General features: G+C 39.0%; 1 protein-coding gene across 1 annotated transcript in view; it reads right to left on the minus strand.

Moving 5' to 3' along the window:
- Positions 1-313: 313 nt before the first annotated feature.
- Positions 314-26,016, minus strand: part of TNFRSF21 (TNF receptor superfamily member 21) — a 72,214-nt gene continuing 46,511 nt past the window's right edge. Inside the window, exons 4-6 of the mRNA XM_063097389.1 lie at positions 20,133-20,398; positions 3,081-3,309; positions 314-1,745 (exon numbers count right to left, since the gene is read on the minus strand). Of these exons, the coding sequence (XP_062953459.1) occupies positions 1,516-1,745; positions 3,081-3,309; positions 20,133-20,398 (725 nt within the window). The 3' untranslated portion in view covers positions 314-1,515. The remainder of the gene's footprint in view (positions 1,746-3,080; positions 3,310-20,132; positions 20,399-26,016) is intronic.

Here is a 26,016-nt window from a genome sequence, read left to right on the forward strand (position 1 = left end):
CCTACTCATTCCATGCACCTCTCCACTCTACCTCTCTACCTCCAAATCCTCATTTCTTAAAATTAGGGACAATCCCAAAAATATGAGCCTTAGGTTTAAACCCCAAAGACTAGGAAATGCTTTGTTATTTTCACTAGAATCCTTCTCTATGAACCTCAAGGGATCTTTACAGATACAAACATGATTTACAGATTAGAGAGGCTGAGGTTTTTAGAATAAAGTACACATACTTTTCCAAGGGAATAATCAAAGGGTTATAACTTGAGCACATGTACAAGGCAAGAAAGTTAAGATTAAATACACTCAAAACAACTCAAGTAACAAACACCTAGTATTTATTAATAAATTAGTACACTTGAAGGCATTTTTCTGATATGGGTCCGTTACCCACAAGCCCTGCCCACACAAAGGGAGTCCACACCACCTTTGCATTAGAGTCTGGCAACTGAGCATTAGAGGGTATGTTTATAAATGGGCATATAGTTGCAAATATTATCAGACAAGAGTTCTTACACCTGCAGCCATTGTTAGTTAAAGTGATTGAATGGCAAAGGAAACCCACCAAGACCAAGGTCTTGCAGGCAGCCTGGACCTATTGACTATGTGTGTATAAAAAACAGGACACCTTTTAAAGCAAAGCTGGGCAGATTCTCTATGGAAAAGGTGCCACTGGCACTCAATTTCTACTTTCCAAAGTGCAGCAATGTGTTCTAGAACAACTCAATCCCTAAAAGATGAAGTTCAAGTTCTTTGGTGGCCTGGTGGTCAGGCCACTTAAATAGCAAGTCCTGATGGCTTGAGGATTTTATTTCTCCAGCCCAGAGAATATTAGCATAAGAAGAGCACAAGTAATCGAGCATTCTACACGGTGTCCAGGTGAAGACCATACAATCAGCAACAGTGTGGTCAAGTTTCAGCCATGAATATGAATTGTACAAGAAGACATATTAAAAAGATAACTGAAAGTCTAATTTCATTACAGTAACTCAGTGGAGTCTTAAATTTCCTTAATCTTTAAGAAAATCTGTAAAGGACAAACAATAATAAAAATAGTAACAATAATCTTTTTTTAAAAAGTAGGTGTGGATGTTGAGAGACATGAAGACTGTTTATAGGATTCACAGGATGCCATTACACTTTTAAGAAGTTAAGAGCCTCACAATCAGTGTGTAGGTAAAGTCACACTGCATTTATGGTAAGTTAAATGACTTTAAAGTGCACAGAACAATTTTGAAAATACATAAGAAGGCAAAACAGAGAAAATACGGAACTTAAGAAACTTTAGTGGTGCATATTTTGATACAGTTACACCTTGGAAAGGCTTATAAACTAACTTCCCAGGAGAGTTAAAAGAAAAAAAAAGAAAAAGAAGAAAGAACTCAAACACTGGCCATATACTCTGTTAAACACACACACACCCCAAAAAACAAAAATCAGAAACAAAACAAAACAAAAAGCCACCCTGCCACTAAATTGAGTAATTGAGTAACTTTCAGAATGCAATACCCCTATGTTCTACAACAGGTCAGGAAGATGGCTATAAACAGAGTCCAGGAGGGTCTGGCTAGCTTCCTGGCTCTTGACCCCAATAATCTCAAATAGCCGGTCCAGTTTGTCCTCAGCCTGGGGAATCTCTTCAATCACTCGCAGCTCCTCAGGATTCAGAATGTGGAGCATGTCATCAAAGATAGGCTGCAAGTCACAGGGGTCCAGGCGTACTTGCCGCAACACTGTGTCCTTCTTTTCTGCAGGGAGGAAACGGAAGGGAAGGGGACAGCTGTAAAGGGACCATATAGGTGCATGGGGGTGGTGGGGGAGAGGTTCTAGAGAGTGACATCTACCCTCTTCCCAGCCTGTTCGCCACCTTCTGCCAGAGTGAGTGACCTTCTGGCACATGTTCAACAAGAGAGTTTTTACTTGCACTGCACATAAGAGCAACCCAGATTTGCCTAATAGGGATCAGACAAAAACCTGCTTGAATGGGTCATTGATGTGTCGTTAATGTAATATTTGCCTAGACTTATATGACTTCTAAATTATTCTAAAGTTCAGAAGAAGAATGTTGAAATACTTGAAGAAGCTAAACAAACAAGCAAAATACTACTCTCCCCATCTGTAACGTGTACCTACTAAACAAAGATATATATCAGTCCAACCCTTTTCCAAATAATTAAACCGTCCAAGCCAATGTAGTCTGCTTATCTGACTTTCTGATTATACTGCAATATTTTAAAACTAAACTGCTGGGAGAGTAAGACCTCATAAATATGAAAATACTGTTTCTTGGGTCATATGTTACATTGGGATGAGGAACTGTAACTTTTATTACTATTATAAAATGCTTTCTCTAAAATATAATATGTAATGTGAAATATAAATTAAAATATAAATCCTTTATATAAAATTATAAAATAGATTAACAAATATTTGAACTATATAAAATATAAATGTGTAAAATATAACATATTTTATAGATATATAAGATGTAACATAAAATATAACCCTTTCACTAAAATACACTAGAATTACCCAAACGAGGAAATTTCTAACAAAAATCTGTCATCAATATAATGTGCATACTAAGTCCCTACTCTGCTATTAAAAATTAAAAGTGGCAAATTATTTACCAAAAGTATCGATTCATAATGTTTAAAACATTGTTAGTGTTAATTTAGCTTAACAAAATGAATTTCAGGATCAATTCAAGTCACTGAAACATGTACTTCTGACTCTCAAGATAGGTTATACTTTAAATCCTCAGATTCAGCAAGCCTGGTAAATAATTTTCAAAAAACCTGCCAGACTACATTTTATCAGACCTTCCCCAGAACACACATATTTGATAGCATCATGCAGCTAGAAGGTGACCTATACTACTTGGCCAGGCAATTGGAGCTGTAAGATTTTTTAGGTGTGTCCTCACTGGCCAATGATGTTTCTCTCAGGCCAGCCTCATCTTGGAGTTTAGGACAGGTCTTACCAGGCAGGTTATTCAAATGGCTCAACTACAACTGGATGTGGAACTAACAAGGGAGAAGTCCCAGGGGCTCTTTTGGGGTACCCATCTGTGGATGTCTTACCTTTGGTAATAAAGGAGCCAGTCCTGCTCAGCGCAGAGGAGCCGCTGGATGTTGAGTCACAGCGAAGAAGGGGTTCGGACTCGTCCACAAAGAAGCCCTTGTTTTTATCCAGGGGGGAAGGCTCCACCGTCAGGAGAGTGGAACTCTCAAGTTTCGTGTTGGGGCTGGGGATGGGGCTTGGGCTAAGTGGGCTGGGGCTCATTGGGAGAGCCAGTTTGTCAGTTTCCAGCTGTAAGAGGTGAAAAATTATTTTTCTTATATACTGCACTTTAAATATTATATAGAAAAAAAAAGCCAATAAAATTAAAACTCCTCCTCAGATGCTATTTTTTGTTCCATTTAGTATGTTACACATAAATTCTATTTCAATTGTTCATAACTTATATCATTGCCAGATACACACACACACACACACACACACACACACACACACTTTTAAACCCTTCAAAAATATACGTGAGGATGGGGGCAGGCTGGTTAGCTCAGTTGGTTACAGTGCAGTGTTAAGGCCAAGGGTTCGGATACCGGCCAGCTGACCTCCCAAAAAGCATACATGAGCAGATGTATGAGTATTAAAAATGAGGAAGCACATATATCAAGCTGTTACCTCACAGGAGTGGAATTAGACATGGGTGTGAGGAGAAGGATCCCCCTCTTAAAATATAATTGTGTAGAGCTGGAAGGAGTCTGAAATATAATCTACTATATTCCCTTCTGTTACGGGCTGAATTGTGTCCCTGCAAAATTCATGTTGAAGCCCTCACCCTCAGTACACCTCAGAGTGTGATGAAATTTAGAAATCGGACCTTTAAATAAGGTAAAATGAGATTAGGGTTCCAATATGACAGGTGTCCTTAATAAAAAGAGGAGCTCAGGACACAGACACGCACAGGGAGAAGACAATGTGGAGACACAGTGAGAAGGCAGCCATCTAGAAGCCAAGGAGAGACGCCTCGGAAGACACCAATGCTGATGACAGCCTCATCTCAGACTTCTAGGTGCCAGAACTGTAAGGAAATAAATTTCTGTTGTTAAAGCCACCCAGTCTGTGGTACTTCGCTATGGCAGGCCTAGCAGACTGATGCGCCCTCCCTTCACAGGTAAGAAAACTGAGGCCTGTGAAGTTAAGTGTCTTTCTTAATAAAGGGCCAACAGGGAAGAGGCAGAACTAAATCCAGACCCAGGTTACCTGGCTTTCACTGCAAATTAGCTCAGGAAAAACTGCTAAAAAAACAGAAGAACACTAGAAGTAAAAGCGGCTGGGAGGAGATAATAAGGACCGCCCAGCAGCAGCCAGTGTTATCAGCTCTAAGGATGTAACAGAGACGGTGAGGATGGCATTCTGGAGTGGGGTCAGGGGGACAATAACAAGCAAGCAAACCAGACGGTTTCAGATGGAGCTCATGAGCTTCACCACCACTCTGGCAGGTGTGTAAAGAGTCAAAGTAGGAAGGCTGGTTCGGATGCTCATACAGTGGTCACATGAGGGACGATTATGGCTTGTACCAGGGATGTGCAGTAGAGATGGAGGAAAGTGATAGGTGATATGACCCCATTTTACAGGTGAAATGACTGAGGCCCAGAAAGAGCACTTAGGGCACTACTTGAAGAAAGTCAGTGCTCAACTCAGGTCTGCCTGACATCTTTACTTTGGCCCTTTCATTTGAGAAAATACCTTAGAATTCTGGCAGGCACTTGTGGCATCTCCTAGTCTCCTGACTTTCACTTTTTATTGGCTCTTCTGGCGTATATGAAAATGTGGGAGCCAGGTGGCCAGACAACACAGGGCAGGGTTCAGAGAATAACGAGCACCTTCCACTCTTTAGAACTCTCAACACTCACTCACATACTTCAAGTGAAACATTTTCAGGATCTTCAACCAAGACCTTGACTCATTTCAAAGTATTACACTGAATAGTTATATAAGGCACAAAGCAAACACAACTGCTGCTTCTACAACTTTTAAGGCCTGAGAAATTCTTGCAACTGATTGCAGATTGTGAAAACCACTGATTACTGCACATGTCTAATGTTCCAGCAGCATTTTTCCTCTGAACCACCACCCACACCCTGCTTCTGCTTGCAGTGCAAGCTTCAGAGTTGGATAACATGCATTGCCTGTGGTGCCCTTCTGATCTGCAGATAAATTTTATGTATATGCTTTTAAAATTTTAATTCAATAGGTCCTGGCATGTGGCCCTCCTCCCTGAAAATGCACATGGCCATTCATGCCAACATGCTTTTTTTATTCACTGAATTAGACAAAGAGCACTTGTCTACATTCTGGTTCTCAGGGACATTACACTGGAAGACATGGTCAGTCAATATAGTACACTGTTCTTGCTTAAAAAAGAAATTCCCACCCACAAATCACACGACAACAGACTAAGAAGTCCACCCACCTATTTCCTAAACTCATTTAAAACTTTAAATATTTAATTTCCCCCCAATTTTGCCAAAAGGTCCCATAAGTGGAAATTAAGCACATGATATCCCACATAATTTAAAAAAACAGAATGCTGAACTGATGCTCTCCTGTAATGAACAATGAGTCAGGTGAATATAAAAATGCCCCTGTGAATGGTATTAGCATTGCCACAATGGAGCTAACAAGCACAGCTAAAGCCAGAAACCATCTGACAATCATCTTTCTAGAAAATCTACTCAGCTACTAAGTATATGTATATCTCACTTTGTGCAATAGCAAGCCAGTTGCATTCCAAATTTGTCTAAAGTTATTTGCATTTTCCCCATAAGAAAAAAAATTGCTCATAGAAATTTTTTTTTTCCCTTTACCTTAATATTTACAATATCCATCAAGGCTGGTTTGCAACACTGCAACTCTATTAGGCATTGCATTACCTTTAATACCTCTAATCAGAAACTTGAGTCATTAGGATACGTGGAATAAATTAATTCTTTGTTTTATTAATTCTCGAAGGTTGATTCAGTATTCTAAATTTATAGCAAATGAAGAACAACTATAATAAGACTTAGATACTAAAAGAGAAGATCAATACTCTAAACAAAAAAAGTCAGATTTCCATAGAAGAGATCTTCTCAAAAAAGCTTTGAGCATAAACTTACAAAATAGTCATGAAATAGAGTAATTTAACCTATTCCTTAAGTTTCTTTGAGCTTTCCAAATTCTCTATGAGGACATATTAACTTTTATAGTTAGAAAAACAATAAATGTTATTTTTAAAAGCAGTCACCACTGATAAGTATATTTTCCTTCTGCTAACTTGAAAATGCGGTGGCTGCAGCAGCTCTTGTTTACATTGGCAGCCAAGAAATGGGACAGTTAGAAGATCATCTGTGTGCCTGAGCTTCTCTCTGTACTTTTGTTAAATGTTCATGAAACAAAAGCATTCATATACTCCCCAACTTATTGCAGTGAGGCAGACATTAAGACTTAAAGGCCCCTGGAAAAACTTGGGACAATAAAGGAAATGTACCCATAAGATATCCGAAGCCCCTTCGGAGAAATTTGAAAACTACAGTTCTTTTTGCTCATGAGGTAATCATGCTAACTTGGAAGACTCACTTGAGAAATGAGGTAGGGACAGTGACAGACCAAAACAGTAGGGGGCAGAGATAATGAAAGGACAGCTCCCCAAGCAGCCAAAACCAGAACGGTTTTATTGTGCGAACTTCAAGAGCATGCAATTTCTTTTGGTCAAATGAACTTAAAATGTCCTCCTGATTAGTTTCCATTCAAGTACACTTATTCCTTCTAGATACTTATTAGTCCGAGGTGATAAGGGAAGGGAGATAAACGGTTCACCTTACTCAACAAGGTGAGTCACACCTGCAGCTCTGTTGCTGACCTGTCCCGAGCACCACCACCACTGAGTACAAGGAACCATTCAAATGGATTAGGTAAACAGAGTATTACTTGAAATTTGAGAGCTTGAACAGCTCTAGGCTACCGGGGTGTGTAGCAGTGTTTACGAGAACACTGATCTAACTTGTATTTGGGTTGTTCTGGAAGCAGCCATGGTTGTCATCTTCTCCTTTCCCCATTTTCAGCTGTGTCCTTGACAACCCTATATTCCCACCCCAACTAGAATTCTAAAACTCTAAATTTGCTCAACCAAATCATAACTGGAAACTGAAGCTCAAAAATAGTTCTCCACTTCTAATACCAAACTGAAAACTCACTTCCCTGTTGACTGGCCTTTCCTGAGATAAAACACTGTGGAAGACTATAATATTTCCCTAGTCACTGGGATGGCAGAGACATGAATGGCAAAGGAAAATCCTTCCAAGCCTTAGTCATGGCCAGGGTGGCATACAAATCAAACAAGATTTTGAGACGTCTTCTTTTCTCCTCCTCTATGATCTGGCAGCATCCCTGAGTATATTCTGCAAGCAGGAATGAGCTGAGAATTCCAGCCTCAATAGCCATCTTTTCAGCATGCAGTTCGTGTTCCCCATAGTAAACTCCTAAAAATCAAAGTCATGAAAATCCTGGAAAATTCTTGCAAAAGAAGAAAGGAGGCATATCACTAACTAGCTGTGTGGTCTAGAAAAACCACTTCCCTCAGGTCTTCCCCATTTCCACACTAAAGAGGTTAGACTAGGTTATCTCTCAGTTCCTTCCATTCAATTTATGTCTTATTTATTGCTTGCCAAACTAACCCTATTTCATTCTCCTCACCTCCAACCCCACCTCCATTCCCTTTCTCCTTCCAAGTTACCCTCAACTGGTTCATTCAACTAAAGTTTACCAATGACTTATTTTCAATTACTACCCAATTACAATCTCCCTGTGGTTGCACAATCTGTTTTCATAAAACTAATTAACAACTTTGATGCATCAGTAACCCTCTGAAATGAGGCATTAATTACCCAGCCTGGATGCTCCATGCCAGCCTGCTAAAATGGTTCAACTTAACCCCTTGGCTCCTGGCATTACCCAGCTGGATACCACCAGGCCATTTTCCCCCTGATATAACTAGATATGCCTGATAGTCTCCAGAAGAAAGTCACTTTTTCAATTTAACTTTCCCTCTTAGACATCATCCCGCACTTGAAAGAAGGAAGAGTTCTATGTTACATTTGTGAAAATCTCTATCACTTTAATAATGGTTTTAAAAAGCCCATTTGCTAAATCCAATTGAGATTAACTGTGATTGCATATGAGTTGACCAGCTTGTTACTCAGATCCTGTAAACAAAAAAAGACTTTAAAAACTAAGCCATTACCGATATTGTACTGTGCTAGATGATTCAGCATAAAATAATCTGTTTGCTGCTGAGGTAGTTGTATTAGCCACATTTTACAGATAAAGCAATTGAGGATCTAGGAGGTTTAAGTAACTTGTCCAAGGTCACAGAGCCAGGATTTCAAGACCAGGTCCGTCTAGTTTCAAAGTTATCCCCTTTGCTCAGCCATGCCATTTCCCTGTCTGGATCCCACAATATTTAGAAAAATTGACAAGTCCTGTAAACTAACTACAAGCAGCCACATGACCACAAGGAATTGCCCTGGCCCTCTGGCCGAGGAGAAGGGGCCAGAGGCAGAATCTGCAAAAACATGTAACTCAATGGCAGACTTACTCTTTGGCTGGATGACAGCCCTGAGATAAATAAGAGAGATTCTGTAAATACCAGACTCTTCAACTGTAGCCTATAACATTGTTTTCTATTTCAAAATATTTCAGATCCAACAGCCCAACTTGTGACCAGCTAAAAAAACAAACAAACTCAATTTCCACCAAAGGTTTATCTCAAAAGAATTATAGTCACAAATAAATGTAAAATTACAACTATTTAAGGAGTATGATATTATCTCAAGCTTGTTTCCCCCACTTTCCCAGCTGCCACGTAATCAAGATCAAATTAGACTTCATGGGCTTCTATAGGTCTATCTGGGCATGTAAAATTGGGCTCTGTAAAAAAAAAAAAAAAAGTGCTTTCCTCCTTGCCATAGAAGTATTTCTTGATATCTGAATCTATTTGGTTTCTGTGTTTAGAACAGGAATTCAGATAAAAAGGAATGCTTTGTTATCCAAATCTACATGATTCCAGGATTTCAGATATAAATGAGGGTTCAGATAATGAGGGTTAACAGCCTGATCAGAAAAAATTTATCTGACTCTATTTAATTCCTAAGTTCAGAGACTGAAAAATAGCTATATATGACAATTTCTTTCTTTAAAAAAAAAAAAAAAAAAAAACAAATACATAACCTCCACAAAAAAAGAGAAAAACGGGTTTTTATTAAAGTCCCAGATGATAGGAGACAATGACTTTTAAATTATTCTTCTGAGTGTGAATTTTTGTTAAACCCAACCCAGAGCAAGGGGACTTGGCAAGAATAACTCACATTTACTCAGCAAAACTTTTTGCAAACAAAAAGAAAAAAATAACAAGAAACAAGAAAATGCTGACTCCTAAATCTTTGAAAGAAGTTATTATCAGTTATAAGAAATTTGGGGAAAATTTGAGAAAGAGGAATATAGACTGGAAATATACACACATACATAGATAAAGCAAATATGTCAAAATGTAAACAATTATTGAATCTAGATGTTTCAACTTTTCTTTGTTTTACAAGTCTTACTCTAAAAAGTTACAGAAAAAAAATTAAAAAGAAGGGCTAAGAGCCAAATAACCTTAAGACAAAAACTCCCAAACTTTCCTTAGGCTTCTGATTGTTTAGCCAAAGACTCCTGTTTTCTTTCCTTCTTTCTTCTCCTTCTGCCCAGCCCAGACCAAGGAGATGAATGCAAGAAGGTGCTTCTATTTCACAAGTAGGGAATGGCGCTAAAGCTTAAATCTGAATCGTCGGTTGTCAAGAGGACATTGAGGGCCTTCTGCTGTCTAGATTTCCCTGGTGTCACTGGAGGTCATGGGACAGAAGCAGGAAAGGAGCACAACACCCAGACACTCTGCTCAGCTTTTCCTGGGAACCCCTAAGCCAGTCCACAGAGTAGCACAGCTGAGCGAACCAGTGCAGAGCCTACAGAAAGAATTCACCCACTGTCAGGAGAATCTCAGGCTTAACCTGGCTGAAAAAATGCCAAAACCATTGGAGAATTATTTTAAAAGACACCCCCCATACACCCTAGATATGTTCAAGCACAGGATAATGAAGGTTTTGTTTCAACTGCAACCTTACTTAAGACAACATTTAAAGTTAGCCCAGGTTAGCGAGCCATATCATATTTCCCCCTTAAATACTCCAAACCCAAATCAAGATAGTTAGCTATAATTTGGGGGGTATGTGTCATCTGTGAATTCTGATCATTTCTAAGAGTTAATTTCAAAATTGAACCCCAAAGGCTATAAATCCACCCACACTTGAATCAAGGTGTTGGTGACCAACCCTTGTCTTAAGCAAGAGAAGTGTTCCTTTCCTGGGTGCATAGGAGAAAACCCGCCGGAAGCCACAACAAGTAGTGCTGTACAAAGCTGCTGAAGCTGGTAAGAACCAGCTGGCTCCGGAGGGAGAGGGGAGGACATGCCCCGCCCAACTGCTTGCTGGCTTGTGTGTCTGCAAGCTGTCCAGGCTGCTGACATTAACGATAATGCTGTTGCAGTCCTGAGCTGACTCACTGACTAGCTTTCTTGAAAAAGGAAGCAAGGGTAGTGAGTAAGTGGGCTCTGCTGGTTCAGAGCGGGAACCCCCTCATAAGAGCTCAGCACCATCGGAACATTAGGAGACCATGCTCCGTTGGAAATTACTTGGGTTTCTTTAAATGTTACTTAGTGAGATCTCTTAGGAAGTCTTTCCCACAAAAAAAGCCTTTTGACAATTCTAATCAAGAAAAGAAGTTGCATTAATCTTTTGAAAGCTTGCATTAAGACACTGTGGAGGATAGAAAGTAATTTCTTAGGAAACTCAAGGCCTTGAGGTAAGAAGGCTCAGGTTCATTTTTGTGACTCAGGTTATTGGAAATTGACAAATTTGGTTAAATTACTATTCTTAAATAAATCCATTAATTTGACTCATAGCATTGGAACTACAATACACATGGTACACAACTCCAAAGGTACCCCCGACTTCCAAGTCTCAGCTACTCAGTTCCCCTCCCTGGTGGTAACTGCTGTTACCAATTCCCTGCATACTCTTCCAGAGAGAATCTATATGTATGCCTATAAACAGGTACATAGATTCTCCAACATACCCCTTTAAAATTTTTTAAAACAAAATTTTTAATATATGCACACTGTTCTTCACCTTGCTTTTTTTCACTTAAAAAGAATTCTTGAGATTAGCACATAAAGAACTCACTCTTTTTGACAATTTCCTGCTGTTCTACTGTCTGGATGTTTCATAACTTACATAACCAGTTAGTTCTCCAGTGAGGGGCATGCATGTGGCTTCCACTCTTTTGCTATCACAAATGACACTACAATGAATACTGTTCACTTGTATCACTCTGAATGCATGTGAATATGTGCAGGATATATTCCCAAAAGTGAAAACATGGGTCAACCGGCACATACTTAGGTAGCTATGGCCAGATTGCCCTCCACAGGAGCTGCTGGATTAATAAGTTTTAAAAAGCCCATTTGCTAAATCCAGTTGAGATTAATTGCTATTGCATATGAGTTGGCCACTTGTTACTCAGATCCAGTAAATAAAAAAAGACTTTAACTAGATAATTCAGCATTAAATATTTGTAATCTATTTGCTGCTAACGTAGCTGTATTAGCTGCATTTTGCAGGTGAAGAAATTGAGGCTCCAGGAGGTTTATGTAACTTGCCCAAGGTTAGATACTACCAGGATTCAAGACCATGTCTGTCCAGTTTCCCTGTTCCCTCGGGACATAAGAATGTTATATCTTTTCCTCTTTGCCAGTCTGAAAGGTTAAAAATCTCCATATGTTTAAAAGTCTTCAGTATGTCCTCTCCTGTGAACTGTTTTGTCCACAAGATTGCCCATTTTTCTCTTAATTTGCAAAAGCCTTTATTTTTTTAAGAAAATTAACCCTATGTTGCAAACAATTTTCCCAGTTTTTGTCTTTTGATTTGCAGGTGGTGTTTTCTGGTTTGTATATTATTGTTGAGTAGTTGAATCTTTCTCATATGGCTTCTGTGTTTTATATCATACCCAGGAGATCCTCACCTACTACTTTGACTATAAAAGCAGAAAATTTCCCGTGTTTTTTTTCTAATACTTTTTTTGGTGATAAGTCATTTTAATTGTTGGTCATTCTAGCCTGTCGCCTGACTCAGTCCAACTGTGGATAAATCAAAGTGTCCTCTTTGACAACTTTTTTAAAGGAATCAGGAGCAATATTTGTCTATCCCAAGGAAATGGTGAGAAATAAGCAATTAAAACACTGAAATTAACGGGTGTATGATAAAACCTATGACCATGATGCAATTTCTCATCAGCATCATGACCACTACCGACACTTGGGTTATAACATATAACAGATCAAGGGACAGTCTCACAAACAGGGTAGAGAAAGTGGACAAAACTGGAAGCTATTAAGCTTTATCCAGGTATGTATTTTGGCTTTAATAAAATTAAAATATATCCTCCAGCACTAGTAATTGATAGAGAAAATAAACTTCTTTTCACAGTATTGATTCTGATTTCCTCCCAATGCACTTTTTGAGAAAGCCAGTTAGGGTATGGATTAAAAGGGTGGATAATGTCATCAACTAAGAGACTCTGCCTTGTCTGAATGTTGAAATGCTGTGTCTCAGGAAAAATAAAAGCCCATTTCAATCCCTCTACATAGCAGTTTCACAGAAAGTATTCTAAAGTTTGGCTCACATTATCTATCTCTCCTATAAAACTGTCAGCACCTTGAGGGATGATTCTCTGTTTTTGTGTTTTGCTTTGTTTTGTTTTCCATTTAGTATCTCAGTGCCTGGTATAGGGCTCAGTACATCATGGGTGCTCTGTTCATGTTTAAATAAATTTTCTGTGTTAAACAATCTCATCCTTGAAGGCAATAATAATGATAATAATAACTGTGTATGTGTATATGTGTTGGGGAGGGAGAGACCCCAAGAATCTGTTTCCTAGACTTTTCTCCTTCAACCTGTATACATCAAGCTCAACTGCCATACTTGATTAATTCTATGATGTATATTTTTTCACATTTTAACATCTCTGAAATAGGGATGTATCTTACAACTATAATTGGCAGTGTTTTTATTTCTTTCTCAGTGGTGCATATAGTAATGGCTCATCTTACAACTGACATGTAATTCAATGAAATATAGTAAAATATTTTAATTATAATACCTATGTGTACCTCTCAGGGCTATAAAGCTTGCTAAGTGAGCACAGATATAAAGCACCCAGACAGTGTTTGGGATGCAAACAATACTCAGCAAACACTGGTTTGCTCCCTCCTTAATGTGCATTTACTGAAAGCAGAGTGCATTTGCTCTCAAGTCAAAAAAATGGACACTGTAGAATTCAAATCCCAACATGGAAAACAGTTGCTAAGATTTACTGAGCCCCCTCCTCCCCGCCATGTCAAGCGCAGGACTGGGCATTTACACTCATTATCACTAGTTCTCACCAAAGCCTTACAAGGCAGCTACAAAGAAACTGAGGCTTAGAGTCATTATGGGGCTTGCCAAGGTCACACAGTGAGTGGCAAAAGCAAGATTCAAACCCAGTCCAGAGGGACAAAGTTGAATTCTTGGATTTATCAGTCCCTTCTATTAGTTCTTGGAGATTCAAAGTTTTAACTCCAACACTTGACATGAAGTGAGACATTGGAATCTTACTCCTGAACCGTTAATACTGCAGAACAGTTAGAGGTTTCTGAAAAGCATGCTACTGAGCAAAACAAAGCAAGGACCTAAATAAAACAGATGTTCTCTGCAGAGTCAAAGGTTTGAGAAGGCTTTGTGTGAAAAGCAGGTGGGGCTCTCTGGTCAGAAACCAAATGGGAAAGTCTTGGGGAAGAAGACTAAAATATAGTCCTGAAAGAAACTACAGACTGTTTTTTTAAAAAATTACTTTCAAATGGACAAAAACATATCTGCTCTAGTTTTGTACGTATTTTTCAGTGGGTCGAGTACTCCTTCCTTCTGATGCTACCTTATCCCACTGAAATGTAATTATTTGCACATCTCCAGCCCAGCGAGTGAGCTATTGAAAGGCAGTAACCTCTTTTCCTCTTTACCTAGTACCAGGCACATAGCTGGTGCCCGACAAAAAGTTGTTGACTAACTGAATGAAACCTTGGAATATGATAATAAGTAGAACAACCTAAAATGTCTTTAGGCTACTCATACACACTGCTTTTTTGTGCACAACCGCCACCTCAAACATAAGCATCACTACATGTACCTGGGCCTATGTGTCAGCAATCCCTTTATAATGTCCTTTTCTCCTCACCACCCTGGAAGTTCCCCAGAGCCCACAGTCACACCCTGCAAATTATGGAACTTGACCTTAAATGACCTTTTAGGCTATAATCATACTGCAGAGAGCAGGGACTACATACATGCTAGTTTAGCTAACGCCTTAAGTCTTAGGTCCTTAGGTCTTAGGACAATAAACCCTATTTCCTAGCAGACGATCAACTAGAAAATTAAAGACAAAGACTAATTTAAATAGGCAAAAACCAACAGTTAAATGTACAGCTGGTATTTGCCTCAACTCACCCTCACTATATTAAATTTCTGAAAATAGATGGTCTCATTCAGGCACGTAGATAAGGACAGCTGCATCCTGCAGCTGGTAAGCAAGAAATCAGTAACTGTATTTCCCTCTGCAGCAGAAGCAGGAGCACTGTTCTCTCCAAAATAGAAGGCCCAGTACTTCTCTAGCAGTTCGGATTCTCCCAGTTGATTATAAAGAGCAAAGCCATCCAGTGTCCAACACAGAATCTACTATAGGAGGGAGAGAGAGAAAGAGGAAGAGAGAGAGAGAGAGCACGCAGGCATTGTGTTTCTGAGACATAAGTCCCCTATGTGGTTCTGGAAAGGACTAAGATACCCTAACAAAGAGTCATTCTGAGGGCTGGCCAGTTAGCACTGTTGGTTAGAACACGGTGTTATAACAAAGAATCATTCTCCTACATGGAAGCCACCAACACCACAAAACATTGGCCATGGCCCACTTGTTAAATTACAGTGTAGTTTTAATCTACCTAATCCTATGGAAGAAGGGGTAAGAAGTATAGCATGGATACTCAAGTCCCCTGCCCGATCAACATCAGTCCTTTAAATTTGTGAATCTCTGCTTAAAGCAGATAATTAAAGTAACACTTTATATTATTTTAAATTGTTGTGGTTGTTTTAAATAGTTTTATTTAATCATTTTTAATATAAATAAAATTCCTTTTTCCTCCCTTTTTCAAAATGAAACAATAAAGGAATGCTGGAACTCACACCACAATTACTAGCTGCAAGCACCACCGTAATATCTCTTCATCCACAGTTTAACACGTCATTACCTCGGTTAATTCTGTCATCCATTCACAGTGCGTGAAGGGCAAGGCACTGAATTCCCATTCTAAATGGGAAAATCTCAGAGTCAGAGAAACTGTCCAGGACTTTCTATGCAGAAGAGACAGAGTCTCCTCCTCCACCCTATCCAAGGCAGGAAAAAGAAAAGAAAGAAAAAAAGAAAAAGATTGCCCTGGTTAAGCCTGTCTGCATATACAAAAGCCCTAAAATAAAAAGGGAGAAAAATCATGGAAAACCAAACTGAAAGGAAACCTAGAAGTTCAGCTGCTCAATTTGATTTCCCTTTTCCTAACAGCCATGGAGGGAGCAGACCATTACCTCTGCACATACTATCACCTTTGTTTCCTGGCTAGAGAAAACGTCCCAGCCAGCATAGGAACATTTGCTCAGGCAGTAAGAAATAAATATTTACAATTAGCTGGGATTTCCAGTTTTTGGGCACTGAACCCAGATAGCAATCCTCCTGCTTGGCCATCTACTTTAAGCAGTCTTGGAACTGGAAGAACCTCCCACCCGACAATAAGTGACCCTTAGTGTCCAGGATTTAAAGGATCTATTATGTGTATGAGTTGAAGCTAGTTAGGAACGTTCTTCCATCTCTCTGGCCTCTAGATCCTGGAACTAATTGCAACTCTTAATACTAAACATCCACCGAATGTTCCCTGTGGTCACTCTCACCTCATTCTCAGAGCAACCCATGGGACAGACAGCTCATGTTGTCCCATTTTCTCATGAAGAAACTGAGGCAGAGAAGCCAAGTAATTTACCCAGGGTCTCCAAAGTGACCATGCTGCTGGGACAGGAATTGAACCTGGCACACATCTCCACCGTGGTGTTCCAATTTGGAGCCTTAACAGCTGGTTAGTTGGACATCCAGCACGTTCCTCCTCCCGATCTCTTGGATATACTTCCTTCAGATTACACAAGTACCTGTAAGTTTCTTCCATTCTGCTATAAGCTTCCTTGATGGTACTGACTCTGTCTTACTCATCTTTACATTGCCCAAAGTGTCTGGTATAATATTGTGTACAGAATTTCTTATATAATATATATTTAAAAATAAAATCACATCATCTCCTTTGCAGTTTCGCAGGGGAAACTTAAACCTGGGTATTTAAGGGCTGAAAGAAAATAACTGACAAGCTAAAATTCAATTTCCAGCTATTCTTCAAAAACTCAGGTGAAATAATGCAATTTATTTAGTGAGTGGGCATTTTCCAGACCATAAAAAATACCAGAGTTTACTGCTAGAAACCTACATGGATAATTACTCTTTAGACAAAAGAAAAATGATTCCAGGTAGAAGCTGAAGCCACAGGAAAGTATGGAGAACAACAGAAAAGATCAATATAAAAACAAATCTACGGGAGTCTTGACTGTGAGACCATAATAACTATGCCTTTTGAGGGTATTAAATGTGTAGCATTACAATTCATGACAACAAAAGCAAAAGGCAAGAGAAGGATACATAGGATTAAGGTCTAAGGTTGTCATATTACCTAAAAAATGGTAAAAAGTACACATTTATAACATGTCTCTTGCTGTAATCACTAGGGTATCCATTAAAAGTAAAGTAAAAATGTGCAACAAGCTAATAGAGAAGGAAAAATGGCATTAAAAAACCCCAATTTATTAATCCAAAAGCAAGCAAGACAGAAGGGAGAGAAAAATGGAACAAACAGAAAACAAATAAAGGATGGCAGACTTAAACCCAAATATATAATTACATTAAAAATGTAAACATACTGAATTCTCTAATTAAATGACAAAAACTGTCAGACTACATTTAAGAAACAACTTTAAATATATGGTCTAGACAGGAGACATTCTTTAAATAAAGACACAGAAAAAAATCGAAGTAAAAAGATGGAAAAAGAGATAACATACAATTTGAAATGCTGTTTTGGTTTTTTGTTTTGCTTTGTTTTTAATAGCTTTGGCAAAATTCCAGCAATTTCCAACTATCATCCCACTGCTTTGCTACTTCTTCCAAATGCTCGTGCCCTGGAAGGGAAGAATAGATAGGATTCTGGAAGACTGGGCTCAGTCTAGATGTTGAACTTGAAAGAAGAGAGTGCTGAAAAATACACCTCATCCCTCAGATAAAGAGTCAGAATCTGGATGTGTTTAATTAAAAAATGGCTAATGGACCACCATGGTTAATAATGAACCAGCTGTTCTCGACAGAGCTAAGGAAAAGCCATACCAGGGCTAATCCTTTGAGTGGAACACAACATAGGTGCTCTCAGGCTTTTGAATAGGAAAAAACATAAACCATTTTTTAAAAAGAGTCATTTTTACACATTAAGAGTCCATTAACTCCTGGGACAAAGTCCCAAATCCCTAGCAGTATGACAAGGCACAGGAAGAACCAATCCATCATATGATGGGCATTATAAGTCCCAATTATATCCCCTGCCTTCTGATTCTTTTGTTTGAATTAACAAATCCCAGAGATGAACTATGGACAGACAGTTACATACTGTGCAATTGATAAGAACTGGCAGCCAGAAATCCATGCTTGTGGTCTACTAAAATTATAGTTAGAACTGCATCCAGAATGCTGCTAGACAATGGTGTACATTATTAAAACATAGAAGGAGAAGCTCGGTACTGCCTTCTCAATCTCCATTATAACAATGTAAGCTAAAGAACAACAAAACAGAAAGCTATAGGATGCTTTAACACCACTATTTCTCAAAAAAAAAAAAAAAAATAACAAAAATTAGATATTATTAGAATCTTTTTGTATTATAGAGGAAATAAGAGGAAGGAAAGAATTAAAATGTGCAAGAGTTTGACACTTGTTTTGGCTTTGTTTTCCTATTAATTGACCCAATGATTTTTATGTTGTGAATCCTTGATATGCATTCTCCTGTTCTTATTTGTCACTGGGCCCACCACGTGTTTGGATTAACCAAATCCTTAAGTTGCATCAATCACATGTCATCTTTCACGTAAGCATCATCAAGAAGATCTGGTGGCTTATTCTCAAGCATCATCTAAATCTTTCTTCAAGACTGCTGCTTGTCCTACCAATTCTTTCCTTAAAGCCAACACTCCAAGAAAGCACAATAATGCTTTTCCTTCAAACTCCCTTTATTCAAACTGAGCCATTTTATTTAATTAGAGGGTAAACATCTCCCTTGCTTTTCCCAAAAAATCCAGCTCCTTAAAGCCTACTTTTAGCTGTGAATCATATTTAATAAAAATTGTTTCTCAGAAAGTCATAAGACACTGGTGTGTGCCTTTGAATGTTACCACTTGGTCTATTAGCAAATATTTTTTCTGAAATTCTACATTTCAAAGAAGTTAGAAATATGTCAGGAACTTTAAAGACCATGTTCAAAGTCAATTAGCACCTGCAAATTTTTATCCAAACAGTTACTTGGATAAGAGATCCATCTGCTAAGTGTTTACTCCAATAGTGAAGAAGTACTACACTGTCAGTAGAAAAAGATAAAAAGCATTTGGACTTAAGTACATGAAACTGAGTTCCCTTGATATACAAAAGTTGGTGCAGATTGATAATGAACTGAGTTGATGCAGTAAAAAAAATCTCTACCTAGATCTTTTAGGTAACCAGTATGAAACACTAGAATAATAACACAGGCAGAATGGCCCTCGAAATCTTAAGTGATTTTATCAAGTCTTAGAGGCAGCATTTTCTTTATTCTGGGAACATGTTTCAAAACTTTAATCAAAGTCTATGGGAAACATGATTCAATACCCAAATCTGTACTTAATTCACAGCCTTTCAGGGAAGTATATTACAATTTAAAAAAAGCTAAGTAAAATGAATTACATCATGATCATAACAACTATTTGTAGAACATTTTCAATAAGTCAGGCATTTAATACATTTTATTTCTAGTCTTAATTAATCTTATAAAATAGGCTTACAAATGCAATAACAGAGGCAGAGAAAGTTGAAGTAACTTGCCCTTGGCTAGTAAATGTGAAAGCCAGGATTCAAATCTAGTGTCTGGCTCCAAAGCCAGGGCTCAGTGACTATAAATAAATCATACTTGTGGGTCCCCGCAGTTCCTCTCTGATGTATGGAATTGAACAACCCAAGCAGGAGAATCAATCCTGTTATGACTGCTGCTAGCACCACCTGTATCCTCAGGAGGTGAGACCAAGCCTCTCTAAGCCACATCACAAAAAACACACTCTGGAGGAAGGGAGGGTATAGAGAAAAAAAAACCATAAAAACAAAAAAGAACTTCCTTCTTGGTTTTGTTCAAAGTGTGTTTTGCAAAACGAGACTGTAAATTGGGTAACAAGGAACAGATGTGGCTAATGACAGCACCTACCCCAAAGACAATGATTCTCAACTATGCACATTGGAATTACCTGGATACCTTCTAAAAATACTAATTCATAGTCCTCCCCTTAGAGATTCTGATTTAACTGGTCGGCAGTGTGTTGCAAGCATCAGAATTTTTTTTTTTTAAAGTTCCCTAGATGATTCTAATGGACAACTATTGAAAACCACCGTCCTAGAAGGTAGGTGTGCGTGTGCGTGTGTGTGCGCACCTTAACACCTATTATCAATTATTTTTCCTTGTTACATATACCTGAAAAAATTTGAAGCACAGGGACAAAAAGATGAGTGGTCAGGACACACAACCAGGGCTACTTTACCTGGGTGGTATCTTCCATCAGTCCACGAATCTTCTCCACAACATCATTGCGCCGGTGCTGGCGCAGGGCGCTAATTAACTGGGCAAGGCTGGCCTCGGGGCCCCGGATGGTCCAGTGCTGCAGGGCTGCGTAGGCCCGCTCATGGTCCGCCGTGTACCCATTGGAGAAGGCAGCCACTTCCCTCTCGCTGGCATTGCACAGAAACTGATAGATATCCTTCCACTGGCTTCCCACTTGGGCTGCTACGAGCTTCAGGATGTCAATACCTACACCAGAGGTGAAGAAAATGAAAACAAATACAGGCATGTGAAGGAAGGTCTTTATATAAGGCTACTCTACTTTAATGAACTAAAAGCAGCAAGCTGTCCCATTGCTCTACACAAAAGGAATGCACTGCCTTCCATAAGAACTTGGCACAAGCAGCCTATCCTGGAGATTAGTTAGGTACCTTTATACAAATTTCACTTTCCAAATGTGGAACCAGGAGAAGAAGCGACTATGAAAGTATGATAAATCACCCCCAAAAGATGTTTTGAAAGCCAAACCCAAACAAGGTAATAAGAATGATTTCTTTGGTACTCTAGATACTGTAAACAAATAAATTAAAGGCTACCAGAATAAAAAGGTGATGCTTCATGAAATTTAGGAAAAGGGAAGGCGTTTATTAAAACTGCAGTGAACTTTATCTAGCGCTGTCTAGGGAAAGGATGTTCAGATTCTAGGAAAGGTGTCCCTTATGTCAACTGAAGAGATAAGCAGCTGTTCCTGCCTAATAGAGGCATTCCTTAAGAACATCTAACTTCTTGTGCTCTAATTCTTCACAAAACAAGCAATTTTTTGTTTGATTATTCAGTCTTCTAAGTTAACTTGCAAAGTTATAATGAAGACAGTAACTAAAATGACAGTATAATAACAATAGCTCTTATCTTCCAGGTATTATGTTAAGGCATTAGCTCATTGAACATCTTTATAAGGCATTACCAATCCAATTGCACAGGTAAGAAAAAAACCATAAAAACACTTTAAAAAGTTAAGCTACTGGCCCAACATAACAAAGGTAGGCAGGTTTGGTATTGAATGCAACTCACTAGGTTGGCCATTTGAAATCCCACATGTGTAACCAGTATTACATGTTTAATACGTGCTGTCTTCCAGGAGAGAGAAACTGCCTTGAGCAAATGATTAGGGCTGGTTATTCTGCCTGATATCTGCCCCCAATAATTTAATATACAGTAGTCACCCCTTATCCTCAGGATATGTTCCAAGACCCCCAGTGGATACACGGAACAGCAGGTAGTACCAAACCTGATTGCCATCAACTGGAACACATTTCTGTTCATATCTTCCACCCAGAGATTTAACGTCTTTTTCATCTTAAGCATTTACCATGCACTGTGGCCCTACCTTCTGCAGTTTGAGGTGCGACAGCAAAACTAGTGTGAATTTTGTTTTCATTCTTCACAATTTCACAGATACAAGATCTGTTCTTATCATAGATCTTAGCAACTTCAGCATATGATTTTTTTTTTTCCTTTCTTAAATCAAGAACTTTCACCTCTTCACTTACACAAAGCACTTTACTGGTTCTCTTTGGCATATCCAAATTGCCAGCCAGCATCACTACTCTTGTGCTTTGGGGGCATTCTTAAGTAAAATCAGGGTTGCTTGAACACAAGCACCACACTACTGTGACAGTCGATCTGATAACTGAGAGGGCTACTAGGTGACTAATGGGCAGGTAGGATCTACAGTGTGGATCTGCTGGACAGAGGGAGGATTCATGTCCCGGGCAAGATGGAGAGGACAACAGGAGATTTCACCATGTTACTCAGAATGGCGTGCAATTTAAAACTTAGGAATTGTTTATTTCTGGAATTTTCCATTTAATAGTTTCAGACTGCAGTTGACCACATAACTGAAACAGCAGATAAGGGAAAGTGGGACTACTGTACACATTAGCTCTGCCAGGGGTTCATATATAACCCTCTTAGTAAGGGCTCTGGTATTTTATTGCCATCCTCTGAATCAGTATAAGGTATTTGAATGAGGCCATGCTCACATGCCCTAACACCAGAGTTATTATAGTTAACAACGTCTTTAAAATATTTACTACTTAATAAAAAAAAAAAATGGGGTCAATTTCCCAAGTGAGGTTTAGGGAAGAAAGGAATAGAGAAGGATAAAGAGGACTTTACTGTTAAGATTAATTGAACTTTTCAATTAACTAGAGGTTCACTAGGAGTAAAAAAATCTTTTCTGTTTCAGTTTTTGAGGAAAATATTTACAAAATGAGCTATAATCAATTTTTGTCTAAGAACAGAACAATAGTAACTGCAGAAGTTTGTCTGAACATGGAGGATTTTGTGGTTCCTCAACACAAATCCTTACTCTGACATGCAATCCTATTGAGGCAGATGATATGGAAGACTGTATACACTCCCAAATCAATCTCCTGAAAATTGTTTTCAAAAAATAAATTCCTAGGGCCGAGCCCGTGGCGCACTTGGGAGAGTGCGGCATTGGGAGCGCAGCGACGCTCCCGTCGCGGGTTCGGATCCTATATAGGAATGGCCGGTGCACTCACTGGCTGAGTACCGGTCACGAAAAAGGCAAAAAAATAAAATAGAAATAAAAATAAATTCCTAGTAAAAGGCTGCTTTACCACAAAAAATAAAAACTTAAAAAAGTAGAATACCATAAATTGAGACATTACCGTAGTTCTCATACTATTTACCCCCACCTGTGAAATATACTTGAGCCAGCTGCTTTTTGGTTATCATAGCAATGCTTAGCCAGATACAGAGCTTTTGATTTCAAGCAGAAGAGACTCCTTAAAAAGAAAAAACAACAACAAAAAAATACGTCCTATTTAAAACCCCGCAGGTAACTTTCAGGAACAAGCCAGCTCTTTGTGGTTGATGTGATGGACTCTTCCAAACACCCAAAGGCTTGTTAATCCTTGAATCTTAATTTAGGTCAATTTGACTAAGGCCCACAGCATCTTACATGAAAACATGACTGGGTTTTCTTGTAAGTAGGACTATTGCTTAAATCTTCATAATGCCAATGACAGTGTGGCTTTGGGCAAACCACTAACAGCCACGTCTATTTCCTCACTGTACAATGGAGATACTCACTATGGTCCCTGGGGATGAGCTGATTAACATTTTTCTATAGAGTTAATTTATTTTTGGAAGTACCCCCATCATTATAAATGTTCCACATAATGAGCACTACAACTGAAAGCTCAATGTATTACAGATGCACATGCACAGCCTTTATAGAGTAATTACAGAGTTTAAAAGGTTTAAGTTTAACAACAGCTCCTTCCTCCACAACACAGTATTTATACTTTTTTTTGAAGTCACAAAATAAAGAAAAAGAGAAGGAAAAAACACACAAAGACTGGATACAATGAGATTTCCCTTCAGCTAAAATTGACTGGAAGCTAAATATAAGTCCAACAAATCAGATTTCATCTTGTTCTCGTACTCAACTAGACTTGCCTCCTATGAAAACACGGAGTCAAAACATGCACTGATCTGGGTCCACAGTGTTCCTCACCACCAACCCCTCCCATTCTGGAGGTGATAAATCAAAAATGGAGTTGATTAGTCGAAGATGAAAGGCTGGTATCTCCTGGCTCCCTCAGGAGATACCAGCCTTTCAGCCCAGCACATTAAAACAAAACCCCAGCAGAAGAGCAGTCTGAACTGGCCCAAAAGTTTGTTGCATCTTGCCTCTACCCTCAGCATCACCATCAAAGGGAAAAGAAAAGTCTGTGGAATATTTCAAGAGTATTTATTGAGCAGCTACAGTGTTTTAGGCTGTGTTTGCTGCACTAAGACCCTTATAAAATTTTAAGACAGAAAGAACTTACCTCCAAGAAAATGAAATAATGCCAATGAAACACAAAATTTGTCAGGCTTTGAAAACGTTCTTTGTTTAGAAAAAAGTGTTAGGCAAAACAAAACAATACAACTATAGAGAACAGCAGTAGGATGAGTCAACAAATTAAGATAGTTACTTCTGGGGGGAAGGACAGGGAGGTGCACAGAAGAGACTTCAAAGGTCTTCACAAGGTTCTATTTCCTAAGCTGGATGGTAGAGAAATGGGTCTTCTTTTTAGTTCATCACTTTGATATTTATTTTATGGTTACTCTTTAAGTTTTATAACATATATATATTATACACACATATATAAGACATGTGCTTATTATAAACTTTATAAACACTTACTACTTTCAAGTGTTTAATTTCATCAATAAAAGTAAAGAGAGGTTGGCGACCAGTGTGAGGTGCCTTTATTGTGATTAATAGGGAAGGTGGTGTAGTAGAGGAGCAGTATTCAACCCTGGAATTATGCTCCTTGGGCATGGCCATCCAGTCGAGGAATGAGTGCTCTCCAGGCTGGCCACAGTGTGTGGGAGTCTTTCTGGTCTCTCATTATTGACCAAGTAGAGGCTGGGACAGGTTTCTCTGGGGCTAGCACTGTATTTCTTTTCTTTAAAACTGTGGTAGCCTTAAAAAAAAAAAAAAAAAAAAAAAAAACGAGAGGACAATAAACTTTTCCACAATGGCGATAGTAAATATTTCTGGCTTTGAGGACAAAACAGTCTGTCATAACTCTTCAACTCTGTTGTAATGTAAAAACAGCCATCAACAATACAAATAGGTGTGGCTGTGTTCTAATGAAACTTGATTTAAAAAATAGGTAGTGTGCTGGATACGGCCCATGGGCTGTATGTAGTTCACCAACACTTGCAATTAATAGCAGTTTAAAAAGACCATAGCTAGGGCCGACCCCATGGCTCACTCGGGAGAGTGAGGCGCTGGGAGCGCAGCAGCTCTCCGGCCGAGGGTTCGGATCCTATATAGGGATGGCCAGTGAGCTCACTGGCTGAGCGCAGGAGGGTTGTGATCCCCTTACTGGTCACACACACACACAAAAAGACCATAGCTAGACTGCCAAACAGCATAAAGATTTAGAAAAGCATTTTGTTAAAAGAAAAAAAAAAAAAAAATCACACCCAAAAGACAATGGAAATGCAAATTCCCATCCCAATTATTAACTTCAATGTGAGTTGATAGTAGGTGAAATAAAGACCACCTCTCTGCTCAGCAGGGTACTGTGGTCATCTGAGAGTTTTCATTAAGACTGGAGACAGTCATTATGTGCTGAGTTGATCTGACTTGTTTAACTGAACATGGTGCCCAGTCTCCTTTTCCTTGTTGAAAAGTAACACAACTCTCAACCTACTGAAAGGCTGATAGAGGCATGGAACTTATTAAAATTGCTTTTTCCTGTGAGGCCACATCCTGGAGCTCTGGGGAATAGCTGGAGTTTCTGAAGAAGTCATCAAAAGAGTCAAGCCCAATAAACCAGGGGCTTTACTAGTCAGGAGCTACCTAAGAGGGTGGCCTTGGCCCCTGGAGACAAGCGTGAGAATTGTAAGGATCAGGTAGCGGGAAGATCATGGGCTTGGCACTCACAAGATACAGTTTCAAACTCCAGCTCCATGACTTATTAGTTGTGTGATCCTGGGAAAATGACAACCTCTAAGATTTCAGTGTCCACATAAGTAAAATGGAAATACCACCTCTCGTCTGGTAGGGTGGTTAAGGAGATTTACAGGATCAAGTATTTAAAATGCCTAGTGCATGGGCCGGCCCGTGGCTCACTCGGGAGAGTGCGGTGCTAATAACACCAAGGCCCCGGGTTCGGATCCCATATACGGATGGCCGGTTAGCTCACTGGGTGAGCGTGGTGCTGACCACACCAAGTCAAGGGTTAAGATCCCCTTACCGGTCATCTTTAAAAAAAAAAAAAAAAAAAAAATGCCTAGTGCAACACCTCGGTACACTTTGTTTCTCCCTCTCCTGA

This window comes from Cynocephalus volans, chromosome 5 (assembly GCF_027409185.1).
Source record: "Cynocephalus volans isolate mCynVol1 chromosome 5, mCynVol1.pri, whole genome shotgun sequence".
In the NCBI taxonomy this organism is placed as follows: domain Eukaryota; kingdom Metazoa; phylum Chordata; class Mammalia; order Dermoptera; family Cynocephalidae; genus Cynocephalus; species Cynocephalus volans.